This window comes from Notamacropus eugenii, chromosome 4 (genome assembly GCF_028372415.1).
Source record: "Notamacropus eugenii isolate mMacEug1 chromosome 4, mMacEug1.pri_v2, whole genome shotgun sequence".
Lineage (NCBI taxonomy): Eukaryota > Metazoa > Chordata > Mammalia > Diprotodontia > Macropodidae > Notamacropus > Notamacropus eugenii.
In genome coordinates, this window is record NC_092875.1 from 6,161,432 (window position 1) to 6,179,678 (window position 18,247).

Below are 18,247 nucleotides of genomic sequence, written 5' to 3' on the forward strand. Positions count from 1 at the left end.
TCAGAAGCAGAACACTTGGGGAGGGACAGGGTGAAAGGAGAGAGAGAAGGATACACAAGAGGAAAATTGGAGAGGAAATTACAGGGTTAGTAATCATCACTATGAAAAAATGTTTACAGAAAGTTTCTTTGATAAAGGCTCAAATATATGGAAAATAGAGTCAAATTTATAAGAACACAAGGCATTCCTCAAATGATGAATTGTCAAAGGATATGAACAGGCATGACTTGCACTTGACTTTGCATTGAGGGAGGGAGGGCTGTGCAGGTAGGTCACCAGCCTCACTTCTCCTCCACAGCCATCTGAATCCAGTGACCAGATATTCATCAGGATGGCTGGAGATGACCCAGGATGAGGCAGCTGGGGTTATGTGTACCTATGTGTACTAAGGGATGGTGTACATTCAGCAATTACTTTGATAAAAAAAAAAAACAGAAGGCATCGATAGAACCTTTTTGTAAAAGAAGGTATTAAGAGAAGTGTGTGGGTAGAGATGAGAGCCAGCAGGAAGGAATCTTTCTAGGTTCTGACCCAAGAAGGTGGAAGGGGAAGAGGGGAGAGGGCTCTGCTCTCCAGAAGTCACTCAAAGGATGACAATTTGGGTAAAAACAAATATTTGATTTTCTGTAAAAAAAGCCTCCCCGCCTTCCTCTTTCTCTGTCTCTACCCCTCTGTATCGCTCTTATTGTCTCTCTTTGTAGCTCTCTGTCTCTCTGCCTCAGTCTCTGTCTGTCGGTCTGTCAGTCTCTTTCCTTTCCCCCTCAATGGGATCACATATGTAGAGATCAGGAAATTGGGGCACAGAGAGGCATCGGAACTTGCCCAGGTCTCACAGGTAGTAACTGGCAGCGCAGAGACATGAATGAAGGCCTTTGCTTCCATTCCCTTGTGTCCTGCTGGAAGGGCGTGGGGTGGGGGGGGGGGGGGGGGTGGAGGGTGGAAAAGAAAGCTGAATAGGGAGGGGGATCGGGGAAAGGGGGAGGAAGAGGGGAGCAGAGCTGGGTGGGGGTGGGGGGAGGTAGTGTTTGGTCCGTGGCGAAGTAGGTGGGCCATTAAAGAGGCCTGGTTTGTCCCGTTTTGCCCTCGATCAGAACAGCAATGGCCCTTTCAAAGTTACCAAAGTTACCAAAGCAGACTCAGGATGGCCGCGGCAAAGGACCCAGCCACGACGTCTGGTTTGCGGAGCAGGAAGGAGGTCCAGAGACTTGGAGACTTGCCTCTCCCAAGGTCAGATCGCTGGACAGGCAGTGAGCCTGCGAGATAGGACGGAGTGAGCAGCCACTCTCCAGAAACTAGTTCTTTCCCCTCCTCCCCGTAATGATCTTGCGTCCAGAGTCTCAGGAGCGTAAGGGGAGAAAAGGGGGATCTGGGCGGACGCCACACCGTGACTCTAGGAACCAATCAGGCCTCTCCAGTCTTTCCTCTCTCCAGGCCTTTGTATTGGTCCTCCTGGAAGGCGGAGGACTGCCCCGACCCTATTTAGACCAGAACCCTTGGATCTCTGCCTCCTGGATCAGGACCCATCATCAGATCCGCAGGTCTTAGCAGCCATGGGCTTGAGGCTCTACCTGGACCTGATCTCCCAGCCTTGCCGCGCCGTCTACCTCTTCGCCAAGGTTAATCGCATCCCCTTCGAGCTGCAGAGGGTGGAGCTGTTCCAGGGTGAGCGCCCAGCCCCAAATACTGACCCCCAAACGATCTCTGCCCCCCCCCCCCTTAAACAAACCCTGCGCCCCTCACCCTGAGCTCAGCTCCAGTCCTGGACTCCATCCCAGCCAAGCCGTTCCTCTTCCCCCTTCCCCCTGAAAGTGGGAGTAGGGGGGCGGACGGGATGGGGGGCATCCTGCAGATGGGCCCCGGGCTCCTTAGGAAAGAGAGGGCAGCTCCCCCGGCCCGGACTATTGTCGTAGGTATGGGGGCAACGGAGGCAAGAGCTCGAGATGTTCCTCCTCCAGCTCCCCGACATTTGGGGGACTCTGTAGCTGGGGTTTGGAGAAGGCAAAGAAGGTGTCCCCCCAAATCACTGCGTGACCTGCTCGATGCCGTCTGAAGATCGAGATTACTCAGAGAAGGAGGGGTAGTAACTGAGGAGGGAGGTGAGCTTGGAGCCTCCTCTATATAAAGAAAGAAGCGTGCGGCTTTATGGGAAGGGGGGAATCCTCTATCTTTTCCCTTCCTCCCACTTTCACTTTTCCCGGTCACAGACCATACTTTCTCCTTCCTCTCTCCCTGGGAAGCGTTCTTGTCCCTTTCTCGCCCTCTTTCCTTCCCTCTTTCCCTCCATTCTAAAAAAAATATTCCCTTTTCCCTTCTGGAAGCCCACGCTGCACCTCAGATCTGGGGGTGGCTGAGCTGTGTGTGTCAGTCACACTGCGAACACGGTGGGCCTCCTTTTAGCTGGCCGGCAGCCCTAGGCACCCTGTCCTGAGGGCACCCTGAGCCCCCTGCACCACCTCTGGGATGCTCTGGGAATTAGCTTTCCCTGGGTATACAGGCATGATTTTCATCAATAAATAAATGAAACAAAACAAATAGCTTTGATATTCTATCCCCAGGGTTTAATGGAGTGACTGGCACTTAGTAGGTTCTTAATGGATGCTTGTTGGCTTGGCTAGTAAACGCCCACAAAGAGACTCTACCACTACCTCTGTTGCTCAATCTTGAAGAGCTGCCTGGGTTTCGGGAGCTTATTGGGGCCAGTATGGGTCATGGGAGTTCCTTGAACTCAGGGTTCCTGACTCCAAGTCCTTTAGCCCAAAGCCAACTAATTTGCGGTACTTGTACTTAGATCAGCTGGAACCCTCCAGCTCAAACCAGTGACAAAGGTACCAGCCCCTTCCTAGTCCCCCATTCTACAGATTTTTCTCTCAGGCAACCTCGGAGGACCAGTGGTTTCACTGGTTTGCTTTTCTCATTGATTTCTGTTGGTAATACCACTTTGTTTTTTGTTTCTGTGTAACCCTTAAGACTTATGAAAAAGAATTCATCCTCTCTCTTCTTTCTGATTGATTTGATTCTCTTTTACTCTCTTCTTTCTCCCCCTCTTTTTCTCCTTCCACCCTCCTCTTTCTCTCCTTCAATCTCCCCCATCCCTCTTTCCTTCCTTTTTCTTTTCCTCTCTCTATTTTCCTCCCTCTCTCCCTTTTTTCTTTCCTGCCCAACTTCCCTATATAATAAATAAGATAGTCTCCCATCTTTGCAAGGGAAAAAAATCTAATTTCCTTTTGGCACCCTTCAATCCCATTACCACATTAAACAGCTTGCTTTTGTGGACCAACTAGTTATTCCTTTGAAAATAATCAAGTAAGTAGTCTAAAGATAATTGGATTAAATGGGTAAATCATACCTCTCCAATTTGGCTAAACTAGTGGGGGAAAGGAAAGTGAGGGGAAGAACAGGAAGCTAAGGGATTGACTGGGAAAATGGAGGGAGAAAAGTGGGTTCCTGAATATTGGATCCAGATGGCTCTGGAGAGTAAAGTGAGGCTGATGACTTTTCATAGCCCTCCCTTACTGTACTTTTTCTTCACTTTCCTCCTGATGTCATGGTTCTCTTTGAGGACAAAGGACTAGAAACATCCAGGGGTCGTATTTGTTTATTCCCAATTAACATAATTTGTACACACATATTTTTAATCAACTAAGCTCAGAGTCCTCAGTCCACTTCATTAAACATTTATTAAATGAACTGGAGAAAGTCACCTTTTCCAATACACATTTCTCTCTAATAAATCTCTCAGTCTCTCAGGATTTAATCACTCCTGGGCAGGTAGGTGGTAAAGTGGGTAGAGTATTGACCTTGAAGTATATGGGCGAACTGAATGCAACTCCTACCTTAGTTACTACTTTTATGACCTTGGGCAAGTCACTTAACCTTTATCAACCTCAGTTCCCCCCTCTGAAAAACAGAAATTAAAAATAATACCCACCTTACAAAGTTGTGGTGAGGAGGTCATGTGCCTGAGTTAATGAACTCCAAGCACGTTGCCAAACTTTAAGGTGCTATATAAATGCTAGGGGACCCAAAGAAAGCGCAAAGACAGTCCCTGTCCTCAAGAAGCTCACAATGTCATGGGAAAGAAAACATTTTTTAGAAAAGCTGCCAAGGAAAGGAAGGCACCTGGTGTGGAGGCCTGGTGAAGTCCAGAGGGTGTAGCTAGGTGGGCTGCCCTGGGTACCCTCCTTAACCAGAGGATCTCCACCAGCCAAGCAGAGGTTCCAAGAGTGAATATTCTGAGGAGGTATCAGTCCCAGGGCTGATGGGATCTTTCAAGAGGAGGAGATTCTGGGAGAAGATGGTAAAGCCTCCAGGACTGCAAACAGGTGGGAGGTGAAGCCATCTAACATACTAACTCTCCCTCCTAGATGCACAGCACCTGGAAATGTGACTTTTTCTGCCATTGATGCCTTCATGGACATCACTGATAAAACTATTGACTGGCCAAGGACATGTCAGATCATTCAGCCAGATCTGAATGTAGCATGATGTTTGCCTCTGTCCCACCTCCCTGCATTGTCATCTAGCCCAGAGGTTCCCAAACTTATTTGGCCTATTACTCCCTTTAAGAAAAAATTACCCTGAAGTCCCACCCCCCTGGAAATGTACTTTCTTTAACCCTTTAAGTTTTTTTAATTTGCATCATTTAAAAAAAACATAAAATATTTTTAATGACACACTGTAAATTTAATAATTTATTGCAAATTTGTGGAGGGCTTTCTTGCATTAAAATTTGGATGATGCCATGTTGCATCATGTAACCATGCAGTATTGTGTTGTAAACACGTCATTACATGTACACATTTCCGTCTATGTATGCTGAGCTTCCTTGACAATGTGCTACAGGCTTGCCTGCCAACACTTGTTTGTTACCACGTGGCAGACTTGACCACGGATCTGTGATAACTTGCATTTTGTGTGTTTATTTGGAAAATAATGTGATCACTACAACTTTAACTCTTATACAACAGATACGACATATGCAAATTTTTTTTGTCAAATTCTTCTTATCTTCTCTTATTTCCTTATGCTTCTAATGCCCCCTTATTTCCTTCAATGCTCTCCCATCCAGTTGCACCTGAGGGTACTACCACTCCCCTGGGCTGTTCCAGCTCTCCCCAGGGGACAGTACTGCCCACTTTGGGAACCTATTCTAGCCCACCTCTCTCCATCTTTTAAACTCGGATAAAATGAGGGACTTTGTCAGATGACTTGTTGTAACCTACGTATACTAAGGCTACTATGTTGTCCCATTAATCTGTGTAATGTCCTCATTGTGCAAAATGTCTGAATGACCTCGCATCCATTTCTTTAGACACCTCCAACGTTTCCATATCTCATGGAGCCATTTCTTTGCATCTTCAGAGCTTTATCTCATTGTTGAGAGCTACCTATTGATTTTTAGTAACTTTCCTTACAGATTATTGGTCTGTAAGATGGGACCTAAACTTTCCCTAAATCCTTGGGGATCTGTTCTTTAGAAATTTAGGGTGCATAGGAGACCATGCCCACTTTACCTTGTTTTATCACAAACTGTAGGGCAGCTAGGTAGCACAATGAATGGAGTGTTGGGCTTGGAGTCAGGAAGACTCATCTTTCTGAGTTCAAATCAAGCCTCACATCCTTACTAGCTGTGTGGCCCTGAGCAAATCACTTCACCTTGTTTGCCTCAGTTTCCTTAATGGGCTAGAGAAGGAAATGGCAAACCTCTCCAGTATCTTTGTCAAGGAAACCTCAAATGGGGTCATGGAAAGTCAGGCAGGACTGAAAATGACTGAACAATGAAAGCACATCTCTCAGGTGGAATGGTCCCCTGGCCCGAGGGTGTCATCATTTCCACTTTAGCAACCAGTCTCTCTCTAGCTCAGAACCAGGCAGAGAATAAGAGTCCCTCTTGTTGTCCATTTTGCCTGCTTGATCTCTTCTAGAACAAGGGGTTTGGCTTAGGCAGAGTGTAAGAGGCCTTCAGGGCAGTGCCCTATGCTGTCCTCCCTTGACCTTGAATTTGACCTTGAGCTGACCACATTCATGACCTTGGTTTTGGGCTCACCTGCTTAGACAATCCTTTTGCCTAGGAGTGAGGAATCACAAAGAGTGAGGATGATAATGACAGCCCTGAGGTCCTCCCCAACACATCATGGGCAACTGTCCCACACTGAGAACCTGGGAAATGAGTGTCTCACCCCACTTTAAGGAAGCCCAAGCAATGAGAAGCAGTGGCCAGCTCCCAGAGGGCCCTTCTTGCTTCATCCAGCCCATCTGCTTTCCCTTTAGGACAGCACCTGACTGATGATTTCGCCAAAGTGAACAGCCTGAAGAGAGTGCCAGCCATGAAAGATGGAGATTTCACCTTGGCAGAAAGGTACCTTTCCTGGCTCTGGGCCCAGCTTCCCTACTGCCCTTATGCCCTCCCGCACTCACACCCTCATTTTCTTCCCAAATTTTCTTTCATTATCTATTCAGACATGTGCACTGAGGTGAGTGGTGGGTGAGAGGAAGAAAAGGAGAAAGAGAGAGGGATGGACAGAGGAGAGAGGCAGAAGAAAAAGAAGGGAAGGAAAGAGGGAGGGAGAGAGAGATAATGGGGCCTTTTGGCTTTGAATGGCTTCACAGCTAGGAGTCAGTCAACATTGGGCATAAAGACATGCATTGTATTACAGTTCACCTTGCCTATGTAATCTCAGCTTTCTTGGAGACCAGAAAGATGTCCAGGGGTACAAGAAGAGAGAGAGAGAGAGATGTGCAGTGGATCAGACTTGGGGGTGGAGAATAGAGATCCTTTGGGCCCTGGATTCTAGTCCAGGTTTTATCTCTAAATTACTATGAGAAGTTTGCCAAGTTTCTTCCTTTCTTCATCATCTTTTCCTTTTTTCCTCTTGCTGTAATTCAAGAGCATTTGTTTGGCTGCTGCTAAAGGCCCTATTGACTGACAAGGACAGAAAGTCAAGGGCCAGGGGGCTGGCCTTGGGGGAAGATCATACAGTCTTGTGGCATCCACGCTTACCCCTCAACCAACCCACTCTTACCCACACATAGACACACATGCACACACATGTGTGCATACACACACACACAGAAAGGCACAGGCACAGTTCCCTAGAAAGTTTTGCACAAGAACAGTTGGATGAGATGACCAAAGGAAATCCTTTAATCTTTTGAAGGAGGAATCTCTTTATGGAAATCCTTGAGGATACTGCCATGATAAACCTACTGTGCCCAGAGAAGACATAAAGGGGAGAATCCTGGGAAGGGGCCTGGGGAGGAAGTTGACTAGGGCTGCTTTTCCTACCCCTCAGTGTGGCCATCCTGCATTACCTGAGTCAGAAATACAACACCCCAGCTCACTGGTATCCTTCAGACCTGCAGGCCCGGGCACGGGTTGAAGAATACCTGTCCTGGCATGCTGACTCCATTCGAGGTACCTTTGGCACACTGCTGTGGATATGGGTAAGACAATGGGCCTGAGCTGAGGGTGAGGTGTTAGGGAAATCTTACACCCTACCCTGACCTCTAACCTTGATCAGAGTCCCTAAAGCCTTCAGATGAGGAGATGGACCCAGATGGACTTGGGGAGGTGACCTTTTGTGTGGAGTTGAGACTGAACCCTCCTTCCCTGACCTGATAGGTGCTGGGCCCTCTCATTGATGTCCACATCCCCCAGGAGAAAGTGGACAGGAACATAGCCTCCATGATGCAAAAACTAGGACATCTGGAGCAGAAGTTCTTGCAAGACAAGCCCTTCCTCACTGGTGACCAAATTTCCTTTGCTGATCTGATGGCACTGGAGGAGCTGATGCAGGTATGGGGAATAGACTCTGCCCTGGTGACCAAGAAAAACATGAGGGAGTGTGAGGCAGAAGGAAAGCTGGGACCATAGAAGAGCATGATCAGATAAAGGACTTTCTGAATTCATGTGTATGGAAGTAAAAGACTTGTGGGTGATGGTGAGGTCAAGGGTTTGACTATTTCTGTGTGTAGCTGAGGGGCAGTGGTGGTACAAGTCATGGAAAATGGGTACATGGAGAACCTAGGAAGTCTGAGTATTTGAGGGAGGATGAATATGTAGGATAAAATGCCCTAGGATGAGGGCTCAAATTGGAGTGGAGAGAAATCCTACCTCTGCCCTCATGGACTTGGTGTTTTACTGGAAGATACAGTATGGATACAGATAAGGAAACAAATTCAAGGTTACTTGAGGAAGGCCAGAGGGCTAATCATTGGGAGAAGGAGGTGCCTGAGCTCAGATTTGGACTGGGAGCTGAGGATTCCAGAGTCAGGGGTGGGGGTGGGGCAAAGAAGAATAGGATTCCAGGCATGCGAGAGTTTGTGTGTTTAGGTATAAAGGCTAGAAATGGGACGCCAAGGTCAAGGAAAATCTCAATGGCCAGTGTGCCTGGGATACAGACTCCAGGAAAGGGAGCAATGGGAAATCAGCCAAGATGGCAGATGTCCAAGTCCAGTCTATTACATGGTGTTCTTTGGGCAAGGGGACAGTGAAACTTTGAAGAATGCTGAGCAAGAGAGTGGCAGGGAAAGGGCTAACCTGTGCTTTAGGAACATGATTTAGGCATCTGTGAGGCAGATGGATTAGAAAGAGACAAATTAGACACCTATTTTCCAAGCAAGAGATGATGAGTCCCTAGTGAATGGTGGCCATATAAAATGGAGAGAAGGAAATGAATGATGTATTTCTTGGAAAGCTGCAATTAAGTACACTTGGCAACTGATTGGCTAGGAGGGATTACAGAGGAGGTGGAAAAGATAATCCCCATTTTGTAAATCATTATGTTTAGAAGGAAGGTGGAACAGAAATTGGAAAGTCTGGAGGGAGGGGGAAGGGTAGGTAGGAAGATGATTTCATTTTGGGAAATAATGAGTTGGAAGTGTTTTCCTGCAGACCGTCTATGCTGGTTTTGATGTCTTCGAGGGACGGCCCAAGTTGGCAGCTTGGCGTGGGCGGGTGGAGGCCATCTTGGGGGAGAAGCTATGCCACGAGGTCTGGGAAGCCATCTGTAATCTCTGTGCAGAGCCCAGGACCTTGAAGGTCATCCCCTTGGCCATGAAGGAGAGGATGAAGTTATGTCTTTCAATTATTACATAACACAAGGTGAGATTGAGGGCTATGGCATGAGTGAACTAAGGCTTAATGAGGGAGAAGTCCCTGAATGTGAAGAGAAAGAGAAGGCAGAGTTCCTTTCCTCTGTTCCCTAGAAATGTAATCTGTGTCTCCAGTGGCAACCTCACAATCAGGCACACCTGTTGTATAACTGCTTCTTGGGTCAGGGCCTGAGGTTGGTTTCCTCTCCCCTCACATTGTATTCTCCTGCCCACTGAGGACCAGCCAGCTCCTTTGCAGTCCCCACCCTCCAGGCATTCCCAGCCTGCAGCACCTGGGAATCCTTCAAGGACAGAGCCTACAGCTCCTACTTCCTTACGAAGACTGGGATCTTCCCAGAAGCTGATGGGCAGAGGGAAGAAGCAGGGCCCGGCCCCTCCTCCATCAGTGAGGTCTAAAGGGAATAAGGTCCTGAGATCCAGGATCTGCTTCTCTTCTAGAGTTTCTCCCCAGGTCAGAATACCCCAAAGGAATGAGCCCCAGTGATGGAGAGCACAGGCCAGACAGAGGCATCCATGGATATCACCTCCTACATAAATTCGTGACCTGCATCCACACACCTCCATGACTGCATTTGTGCACACCAGCACACATCTGGATACCTCAAATAGTCCCCCCCCAGACACTGACAAATTTGTATCCACACATAGGAAGAGATCAGTGAATCACCTGAGAATGTTTGAGCCAAAAGATTTCAGTTGTCTGCAAGTCTCACACTGAGTCTGGGAATTTATAGGTTTTATACAAACATATGTAAAATTTAAATATATTTTAAAAAATAATAGCCAACACTACAACTGAATGGTGAACCACTTGTCATGATGGAAATTCAAGGAGAAAAGATCTCAGGGCTTTAAATGAAGTAAGAGCTCCAAAGGGTTCAACAAGAACAGAGATATACCTGGAGGACAGGGCTGGCTTTGGAGGCCAAGAAACCCCAGAGTACATCTGGTCTAATGTGTGTCTATCTGGCATACTGTCTCTACCATCCCAAAGGAGTGGTCATTCATTTCTTGATGGCTAGCAGTGGGAAACTAATTCCCTTTGGACATAGTCTATCCAAAGTTACAGACAGCTCTAAGAGCCAGGGGATTTTTCATTATGTTGATCCTAAATCTAACTCTGCAATGTCTCCCCATTGCTCCTCCCTCTGCCCTGGAAGGTCAAGGAGAACAAAATTAATTGCTCTTCCACATGACAGGATTTCAAATATCTGAAGACCAATTATTCAAGAATAATGCAATATTATTAGTACCCACCATGAACTGGAGGAACTGGGCATACCAGATTCTAATTCCATTCTAATCCAGCCAAGGGCTGTATTCTGATCTTTTCCCAGACATTTCCAAACAATGCTGTCTGTAATCTGGTCATCCTCCTTCCTCTTCCTCCTCTTCCTCACTCCAGATCCTGAACCTTGGTCCTCGGACACTGGACTCTGGCAGAAGAACTTTCTCCAGTGCTTCATTCCACTTTCCAACTATTTCCAAACTATGTGCCCATGTCCTCCATCCCCTTCTCATGACCTAGCCCCCCTTTATTTTGTCTCCTTCCCCCCCAAAAGAATGTATGAGCTCTTTGATGCCCCAGGTGGGCTTTTTGCTTATTTTTGTATGCTGAGCATTTGGCATAGTGCCTGATGTATAGTAACAAATGAATAAATGCTTTTTCATTCATTTGTTTATTCATCTGTTTATTCATTCTTTCCTGTCTTTGTAATTTGCAGATATTCACAATCTTATTGATTAATCAGTTTCCAGTGTCTATTCCAGTTTCTGAAGCAAATCAGAGAAACCTCTTTCCCCATTAGCTTTTTTCATTCTCTGTCCACATCTAACAAACTAATCTCAGAAATTTAAATAAACGTCACAGGTTTTATAGTTAGTATTAACTCATCTGTAGGAGGAGGATTGTTCGGCCTAGAGGCCGAAGGGCTACCTGAGCCTTTCTTACCTGTCGTCCAGGTCTTCGGGGATCAGCCAGATAAACGTATTGAGAGAAGAGACTTTCCAGAGTCGAACAAAGGTTAGGCTTTATTCAGGGTCTTGGTTACATGTGCAGGGGGAATTTTTCCTCAGGAGAGAGGAATCCTCCTCCTCCCAAGGGGCAAGGATTGTACAGCAAGAGGATGGGAGCGGGAGAGGGGAGGGACCCTCTTCCCTCCAAAGGCCCCTCAGCGGGAAGAGCGCCTTCAGGCTTTCCTGACCCTACTTAAGCTCTCCCACCACATAGTTTGCACCTGAATACCGTGCATGCTCTCAGCCCTTAGCTAGTCAACAACAGGTGTGCTCAGACCATGGGCCAATCTCAAGGGTGGGATGCTCTCCCCAGCAAGTTTCCCACTGAGAAGAGGCGGAAGTGCATGAGATAGCCCATGTTTCACGCCTCAATTCCCAGCTGTTCCCTGGGGGGCCTCATGAGAACTCTGAGGTTTAGAAGTCCTCACCTTTACCCGCCCGAGACTGTCCACGTGAAAACTGAGCTTACACCCCCAACAGAGGATAATCATAACACCTACTTCCCAGGGCTGTAGTAAGGATCAATATTAATAACTAATAGTAGCTAACACTTATGGAGTGCTCAGGAAGTTCCAGGTACTGTGCTAAACACTTTATAATTATTATCTCATTTAATCCTCAGCACCAACCCTGTGAAGCCGTTGCTATTATCTCTGTTGTATGGTTTAGGAATCTGAGGCAAACAGAAGAGAAGTAATTTGTCCAAGATCACACAGCAAGTAAGTGTCTGTGACTGGATCTGAACTCAGGTCTCCTTGACTCCAGTACTCCTGGAATAATGATTGGATCTGCAAGAATAGACAGATTCACTCCTTCCAAGAAAAATGTCAGATTTGATTTGATAATGCTTCTAGAGTCAGAGGGAGGACAGTGCCTTGGAGATAGTCAGATGTTGAGAAGATGGTCAAGGAGTAGGACATGACATGCAGTGGTGGACCAGGAGAGGCAGTCACCAAGCAGAACAACACAGGACCCAAATTCTAGAGAAAAAAGGCAATGATCCCTAAGTAAGAGTGAAGAGGAAGAAGCATGTCCATCCCTCCTCCTGGTCAGTAGCACGGTAAAATGTCTGCAGACCCTGCTACACGTCTGGGCTACTTCCCCAACTCCAATGCAAGTCTTCCTGTTTGTCATTTCTTACAGTACAATAGTATTCCATTACATTCATATACCACAACTTGTTCAGCCATTCCCTAATTGATGAGCATCCCTTCAATTTCCAGTTCTTGGTCACCACAAAGAGAGCTGCTATAAATAAACATAAATAAATGGGGCTCTTTCCCATTTTTATGATTTCTTTGAGATACAGTCCCAAAAGCAATATTGCTGGGTCAAAGGGTATACACATTTTTGTAGCCCTTTGGGAATAGTTCCATGTTACTTTCCTGATTGGTTGGATTAGCTTGCAGCTGCACCAACAATTGATGTTCCAACTCTCCCACGTATTCTCCAACATTTATCATCTTCCTCTTTTGTCATGTTAGCCAATCTGCATTTTGATTCTTCCATGTAACATGACTGATTTGAAAATGTGGTTAATAAAAATGTATGTGCAGAACCCATATAAGATTGCATGCCATTTCAGGGATGGAGGGCAGAGGGAGGGGGAGAAAATCTGAGACTTATGGAAGTGATTGTAGAAAACTAAAAACAAATAAATTAATTTTAAAATTGTATCAGTATATTCCTGGCCACTGTAGGCACTGTGAATATTGCATTAATGCTACAGATAGGTGTGATGGGTACCTCAGAGTTGTCTTGATTTGCATCTCTCTAATTAGTAGTGATTTAGAGTATTTTTTCATATGAGTATAGGTAGCTATTATTTCTTCCTCTGAAGCTGCCTGTTCATAATCCTTTGACCATTTATCAACTGGGCAATGGCTTATATCCTCGAAAATTTGACTCTGCTCCTTATATATTTGAGAAATGAGGCCTTTATCACAGACACTAGTTGTAAAAATTCTTTTGGGGGGACAGAGCTAAGACGGCAGAGTAGAAGGACAGACCAGTAGAAGCTCTCCCCCACTCCACAGCCCATAAAATATCTATAAAAAAGACTCTAAACAAATTCTAGAGCAGCAGAAACTACAAAATGACAGAGAAAGAAATTTCCAGCCCAAGGGAGCCTGGAAGGCTGATAGGAAAGGTCTATCACACCAAGTCTCAGAGCAAAGTGGAGCACAGCCCATGGAACAAATGAGTTGAATAGGAAGGGGTGTTATCTAAAAAAATAAAGTTAAGGGGTGAGAGAGGAATATAATGAGAGGAGAAATGGAGAAATGGAATGGGGCAAATTATCTCTCATAAAAGAGGACAGAAAAAGCTTTTTCAATGAAAGGGAAAGGTGAGGGGAAAAGTGAAGCTTACTCTCATAACATTTGACTTAAGGAGGGAATAACATGCTCACTCAATTTGGTAAGAAAATTTATCTTACACTACAAAAAAGTAGTGGATAAGGGGAGAAGTGGGGTAGGGTAATGATGGAAGGGAGGGCAAATGGGAGGAGAGAGTAATTAGAAGTAAAAACTTTAGGGGAGAGACAAGGTCAAAAGAGAGAATAGAATAATTGGGGGGGCAGGATAGGATGGAGGGAAATATAGTTAGTCTTTTACAACATGACTATTATGGAAGTCTTTCTTTATGCAAAACTACACACATATAACATATTCAACTGCTTGCCTTCTCAGCGGTGATGGGTGGAAAGGAAGGAAGGGAGAGAAGTTGGAACTCAAAGTTTTAGGAATGAATGCTGAGAATTGTTTTTGCATGCAACTGGGAAATAAGAAATGGAGTAATGGGGTATAGAAATCTATCTTACCCTACAAGAAAAGAGAGAAGATGGGTGTAAGGGAAGGGAGGGGTGCAATAGAAGGCAGGGCAGATTGGGGGAAGGGGTAATTAGAATGCACAGTTTTTTGAGGTGGGGTAGGGGAGATAAGGGGGGAAATTTGAACTCAAAGTCTTGTGGAAATGAATGCTGAAAACTAAAAATAAATTTTAAAAAATTTGCCATTTTTCTGTTTCCCTCTTAATCTTTGTTGCATTGGCTTTGTGCAAAATCTTTTCAATTTGATGTAACCAAAATCATCCATTTTGCAGTTCATGATGTTGTCTATCTCTTGTTTGGTCATTCTCCATTCTCCATAATTCTGGCAGATAATCTATTTCTTGCTCCCCTGATTTGTGCTTAATATCAACCTTTATACCTAGATCATGTACCCATTTGGGCTTTATTTTTGTGTACAGTGTCAGGCATTTATCTATACAATTTTTTCACCACACTGTTAAATCTAGTTTCCCCAGCAGATTTTATCTAAGCTTTGTGTGAGTTCTTATTCCAGAAGCTGGTGTCCTTGGGTTTGTCAAACAGTACAATACTATAATTATTGTCTATTGTGTCTTGGGTACCTAAGCTGTGGCACTGATCTACCCCTCTATTTCTTAACCAGTACCAAGTGGTTTTGATGATTGCTGCTTTATAATACAATTTGAGATCTCTAAGACTAGGCCACCTTCCTTATCATTTCTTTTCATTAATGCCCTTGATATTCTGGATCTTTTGCTCTTCCAGATGAATTTTGATATTGTTCTTTCTAGCTCTAGAAAATGGCTTTCTGGTAGTTTGGTTGGTATGGCATGTAATGAGTAAATTAATTTAGGTAGCATTGTTATTTTTATTGTATTAGCTGGATCTGCTCAGGAGCAACTGATGTTTTTCCAATTACTTAGATCTGACTTTGTGTGTAAAATTTTTTGAAGTTGTGTTCAAATGGTCCCTGGGTTTGTTTTGGCAGGTAGACTCCCAGATATCTGTAGTGTGTACCACAGATTTAAATGTAATTTCTTGTTCTGTCTTTTGCTACTGGGATTTGTTAGTAATATATAGAAATTCAGATGATTTCTGTGGTTCTATTTTATATCTTGTAACTTAGCCAAAGTTGTTTATTATTTCAAGTAGTTTTTTACTTGCTTCTCTAAGACTCTCTAAGTATATCATCATATCATCTGCAAAGAGTGATAATTTAATTTCTTTGCCTATTCTATTTCCTTCAATTTCTTTTTCTTATCTTATTGCTAAAGCTAACATTTCTAATACCATATTGAGTAACAGTGGTGATAATCTTCTCTTTCGATTGTGGTTAGGAAGAACCACTATCCGTCTTATTATGCAGTTGATAAACATTTTTTTAATTGATGTGATCAGTCTTCTTGTTGAAGGTAATGTCCTTAATTAGCCAGTAGTTGGGAAGGACTTATGGTGTCTTTTTCAATATTTTTTTCAAAAGAACATCTGACTTCTCTGCATCCCAAGTACCACTCCGCCCCCAACCTCTGCCCATGTGAAAGCAAGAAAAACATGGTCAAACAAAGAAAAATCTCTGATTGGGATTGTTGGGGGAAAAGAAACCTCTGTCTGCATTGAATCCATCAGCGTTCCCTGGATGTGAGTAGCATGTTTCATCATGAACTCTCTGGAATTCTTATTGGTCACTGTGTTGATCAGGGTTCCTAAGACTTTCAAAGTCTGTACTAGACTGCTACTATATAAATTGTTCTCCAGAAATACTCACATCACTTTAAATCAGTTCATCTAAGTCTTCCCAGATTTTTCTGAAACCATCCTTCTCCTCATTATTTATAGCACCACAGTATTCCATCATATTCACGTACCTTAACCAGATATTCTGTAGTGAGCATCCCCTTTCCAATTCTTTGTTAGCACCAAAAAAGCTGTTATAAATACTTTTGTACATGTGGATCTTTTTCCTCTTTATTATCTCTTTGGGCTATAGACCTAGGTTCAGTATTGCTGGGTCAAAGATTATACACAGTTCACTGGACCCCATTGGGTCCAGTCTATCACCAAGGCAGGAATCAAGATAAAGCTGCTCCCTCTGGCCTCTGACAATCAAACTCCTAATCGGATTCCCATCTCTTCATACCTATCTCTTACCTGCCAGTCCTGCTCATGCCTTCTCCTTTCAGGCCCCTGACCACAACAACAGGCTGATCTTTTTTTCACTGTTTCACTAACTCTCTGAGCCCAGAGGTGTGTAGAATATAGAGACAAAAGGAACCCAGCAGCCCTCAAGTCCAAGAGACCTGACTAGAAACCCTTTCCATAAAAGTCTTCCCAAATGGCCTCCCAGCTTAAGGGATCCAAGTACTTGAATGTCCTCCATTCTGCATCCCCATGCCTAGAGGCAGCCCATTGCAATCATTATTAGGAAGCTTTCCTCTACATTGTAAATGGGAGTATGAAGAGCACCTGCCTTATGGGTTTGTTGGGAGGATCAAAAGAAACACATATGTAAATCATTCTTAAAACTTTAAAGGTATTCATCAATGCTTAACTATTGTTTTGCTGCTTTATTATTAGTATCATGATTATTATTATTTTAGTAGAGAGAGACATAGAATATATGTTCAATATCATTCACCTGTGGAAAGTTGTAGACATCAAGCAGGACTGACAGAGCTGATGTGGCTTCTTCAATGACAGCCACAAGACTTGTCCTTCTCCCAGCAGCTGTAGTTAGGAATGAGCTGGCCCTGCCCAGAGAGTGACTCCAGGGAGCTCTCCAAGGTCTTCTCATCACAGTGGTAGGAGTTGTAGAGGTGAAATCCCAGAGAAATGTTGAGCAATAGATTGGGATCCCCATTAATCTCATCCACAGAAAACACTGCAACCAGGGCCTGCTGGTAATTTTTATGCAGCCACCTGTGGGGGTGAGTGCCACAGGCTATGAAGAAAACTTTTGAGTAGAATTCATTTCATATACATGAATTTCCCCAGCCATGTGAGTCTAAACTAAGGACTCCCAAAAGTTTTTCAGCTCATTCCATTTGTATAAAAAATAGCCTCCCCGCACTCCCAGCACCTTGTTCCTATAATGTTCCCTTCTTGTGATTCCTGAGGTGGTGAGAACTATTGGCTTTAAGTTCTCAACAAACTCCGACTGCCTCAGCCGCTCACTCATTCCACAAGACCTGGATGGTCCTTGATCCTAGAAGTCCTACAGTCGAGTGGGAGCAAGAATAGATATATCAATAACTGTAATACAAGGTGTCAGGGAACATGTTAAAGGTGAATGTCACTGAGATCTAAGATAGCTGAGCAGGGGGAGGCCCCATTCTCCTGAAGTCATAAGGGAAGACTTCATGGAGGGCACCACGGCCCATGAAAACTGAGAATGAGTTTGACATATGGATAATTGGAGAAGAAGTCATTCCAAGAGGAGGAAATCATACAAACAAGCTCACACAAGTGTGGGAAATAGGAGGCACTACATCTTTAGGCCCCTGTGTCTTACTCGGGTCCTATCTGGTATCTCCAGTGAAAGGTGAGGTCTGACTCAGTTTCTCTCCCTCCTCACTTCCTCCCCTTCTCCTAGAGGGACTGAGAAGAGTAGAAAACCGAAGCCATTTCAAAGACTGTGATTGAGCACTAGATCTTCAAGCAAGAGGTCAATAGTGAAGAAGAAATACCTACATTATTCTTGGCAATATCTTAAGATACTTAGTATATTTTCTCTAGGGATTACCACCTCTCAGACAACCTGGACCTGTTGTAATCTAGGCAGAAGAAAAGCATGACAGAATACCAAGTTTTGGTTACCTCACGTATAATCAGTTTCCTTTAAGTTATTATCAGTGAGATATTAATACAGCCCCTGCCTTCACCATGGAGTTTTATTCTCAAGACAAAATTCACATACCACATAGGGTTTAAAATGGCATTTGACTCAGAACTAAACCAAACCACCAAGTCTGCCTAGGTGGTAAACATTAAAGAAATAAATGGGAATATGAAGAAGCATATTAAAGCTTGAAAAAGATAATCAGAGATAAAATGATTTTGCCTTTCACACAAACAGTAGAAACATCTACTTGTGATACAGAGATTTATAATTTAAGAATAAGAATTTAAATACACTTTTTTAAGTACAAAGAATATTAGAAATGGAAATAAAAGAATCCAGAGGGATTTAAAAGTGTAAAAACAAAAAAAAATTCAAAAGTGTAAAATGATAAAACAGATGTACAGACGTGTTTGTCTACAGCAAGGTACAGAAGATCAGAATTCTCATCCCCAAATAACCATTCAATGTAT

At 44.2% G+C, this 18,247-nt stretch overlaps 1 protein-coding gene across 5 annotated transcripts; it reads left to right on the forward strand.

Annotated features, from left to right (window-relative positions):
* Window positions 1-1,163: 1,163 nt before the first annotated feature.
* Window positions 1,164-16,487, forward strand: LOC140502826 (glutathione S-transferase theta-2B-like). Of its 5 annotated transcripts, none has more exons than XR_011966579.1 (7): window positions 1,164-1,662; window positions 6,271-6,358; window positions 7,293-7,443; window positions 7,622-7,795; window positions 8,894-9,103; window positions 11,753-11,849; window positions 15,420-16,487. XR_011966579.1 is itself a non-coding variant. In XM_072606857.1 (6 exons), the coding sequence occupies exons 1-5, from the start codon at window positions 1,551-1,553 to the stop codon at window positions 9,095-9,097; spliced, it is 729 nt and encodes a 242-aa protein (XP_072462958.1). In that variant the 5' UTR covers window positions 1,164-1,550; the 3' UTR covers window positions 9,098-9,103; window positions 11,753-12,804. The 5 variants fall into 5 exon arrangements, 3 of the variants coding, with proteins under 3 accessions (XP_072462958.1, XP_072462957.1, XP_072462956.1); XR_011966578.1 differs by lacking the exon at window positions 15,420-16,487 and adding an exon at window positions 11,077-11,137 and having other exon boundaries at window positions 11,753-12,804; XM_072606857.1 differs by lacking the exon at window positions 15,420-16,487 and having other exon boundaries at window positions 11,753-12,804.
* Window positions 16,488-18,247: the final 1,760 nt, after the last annotated feature.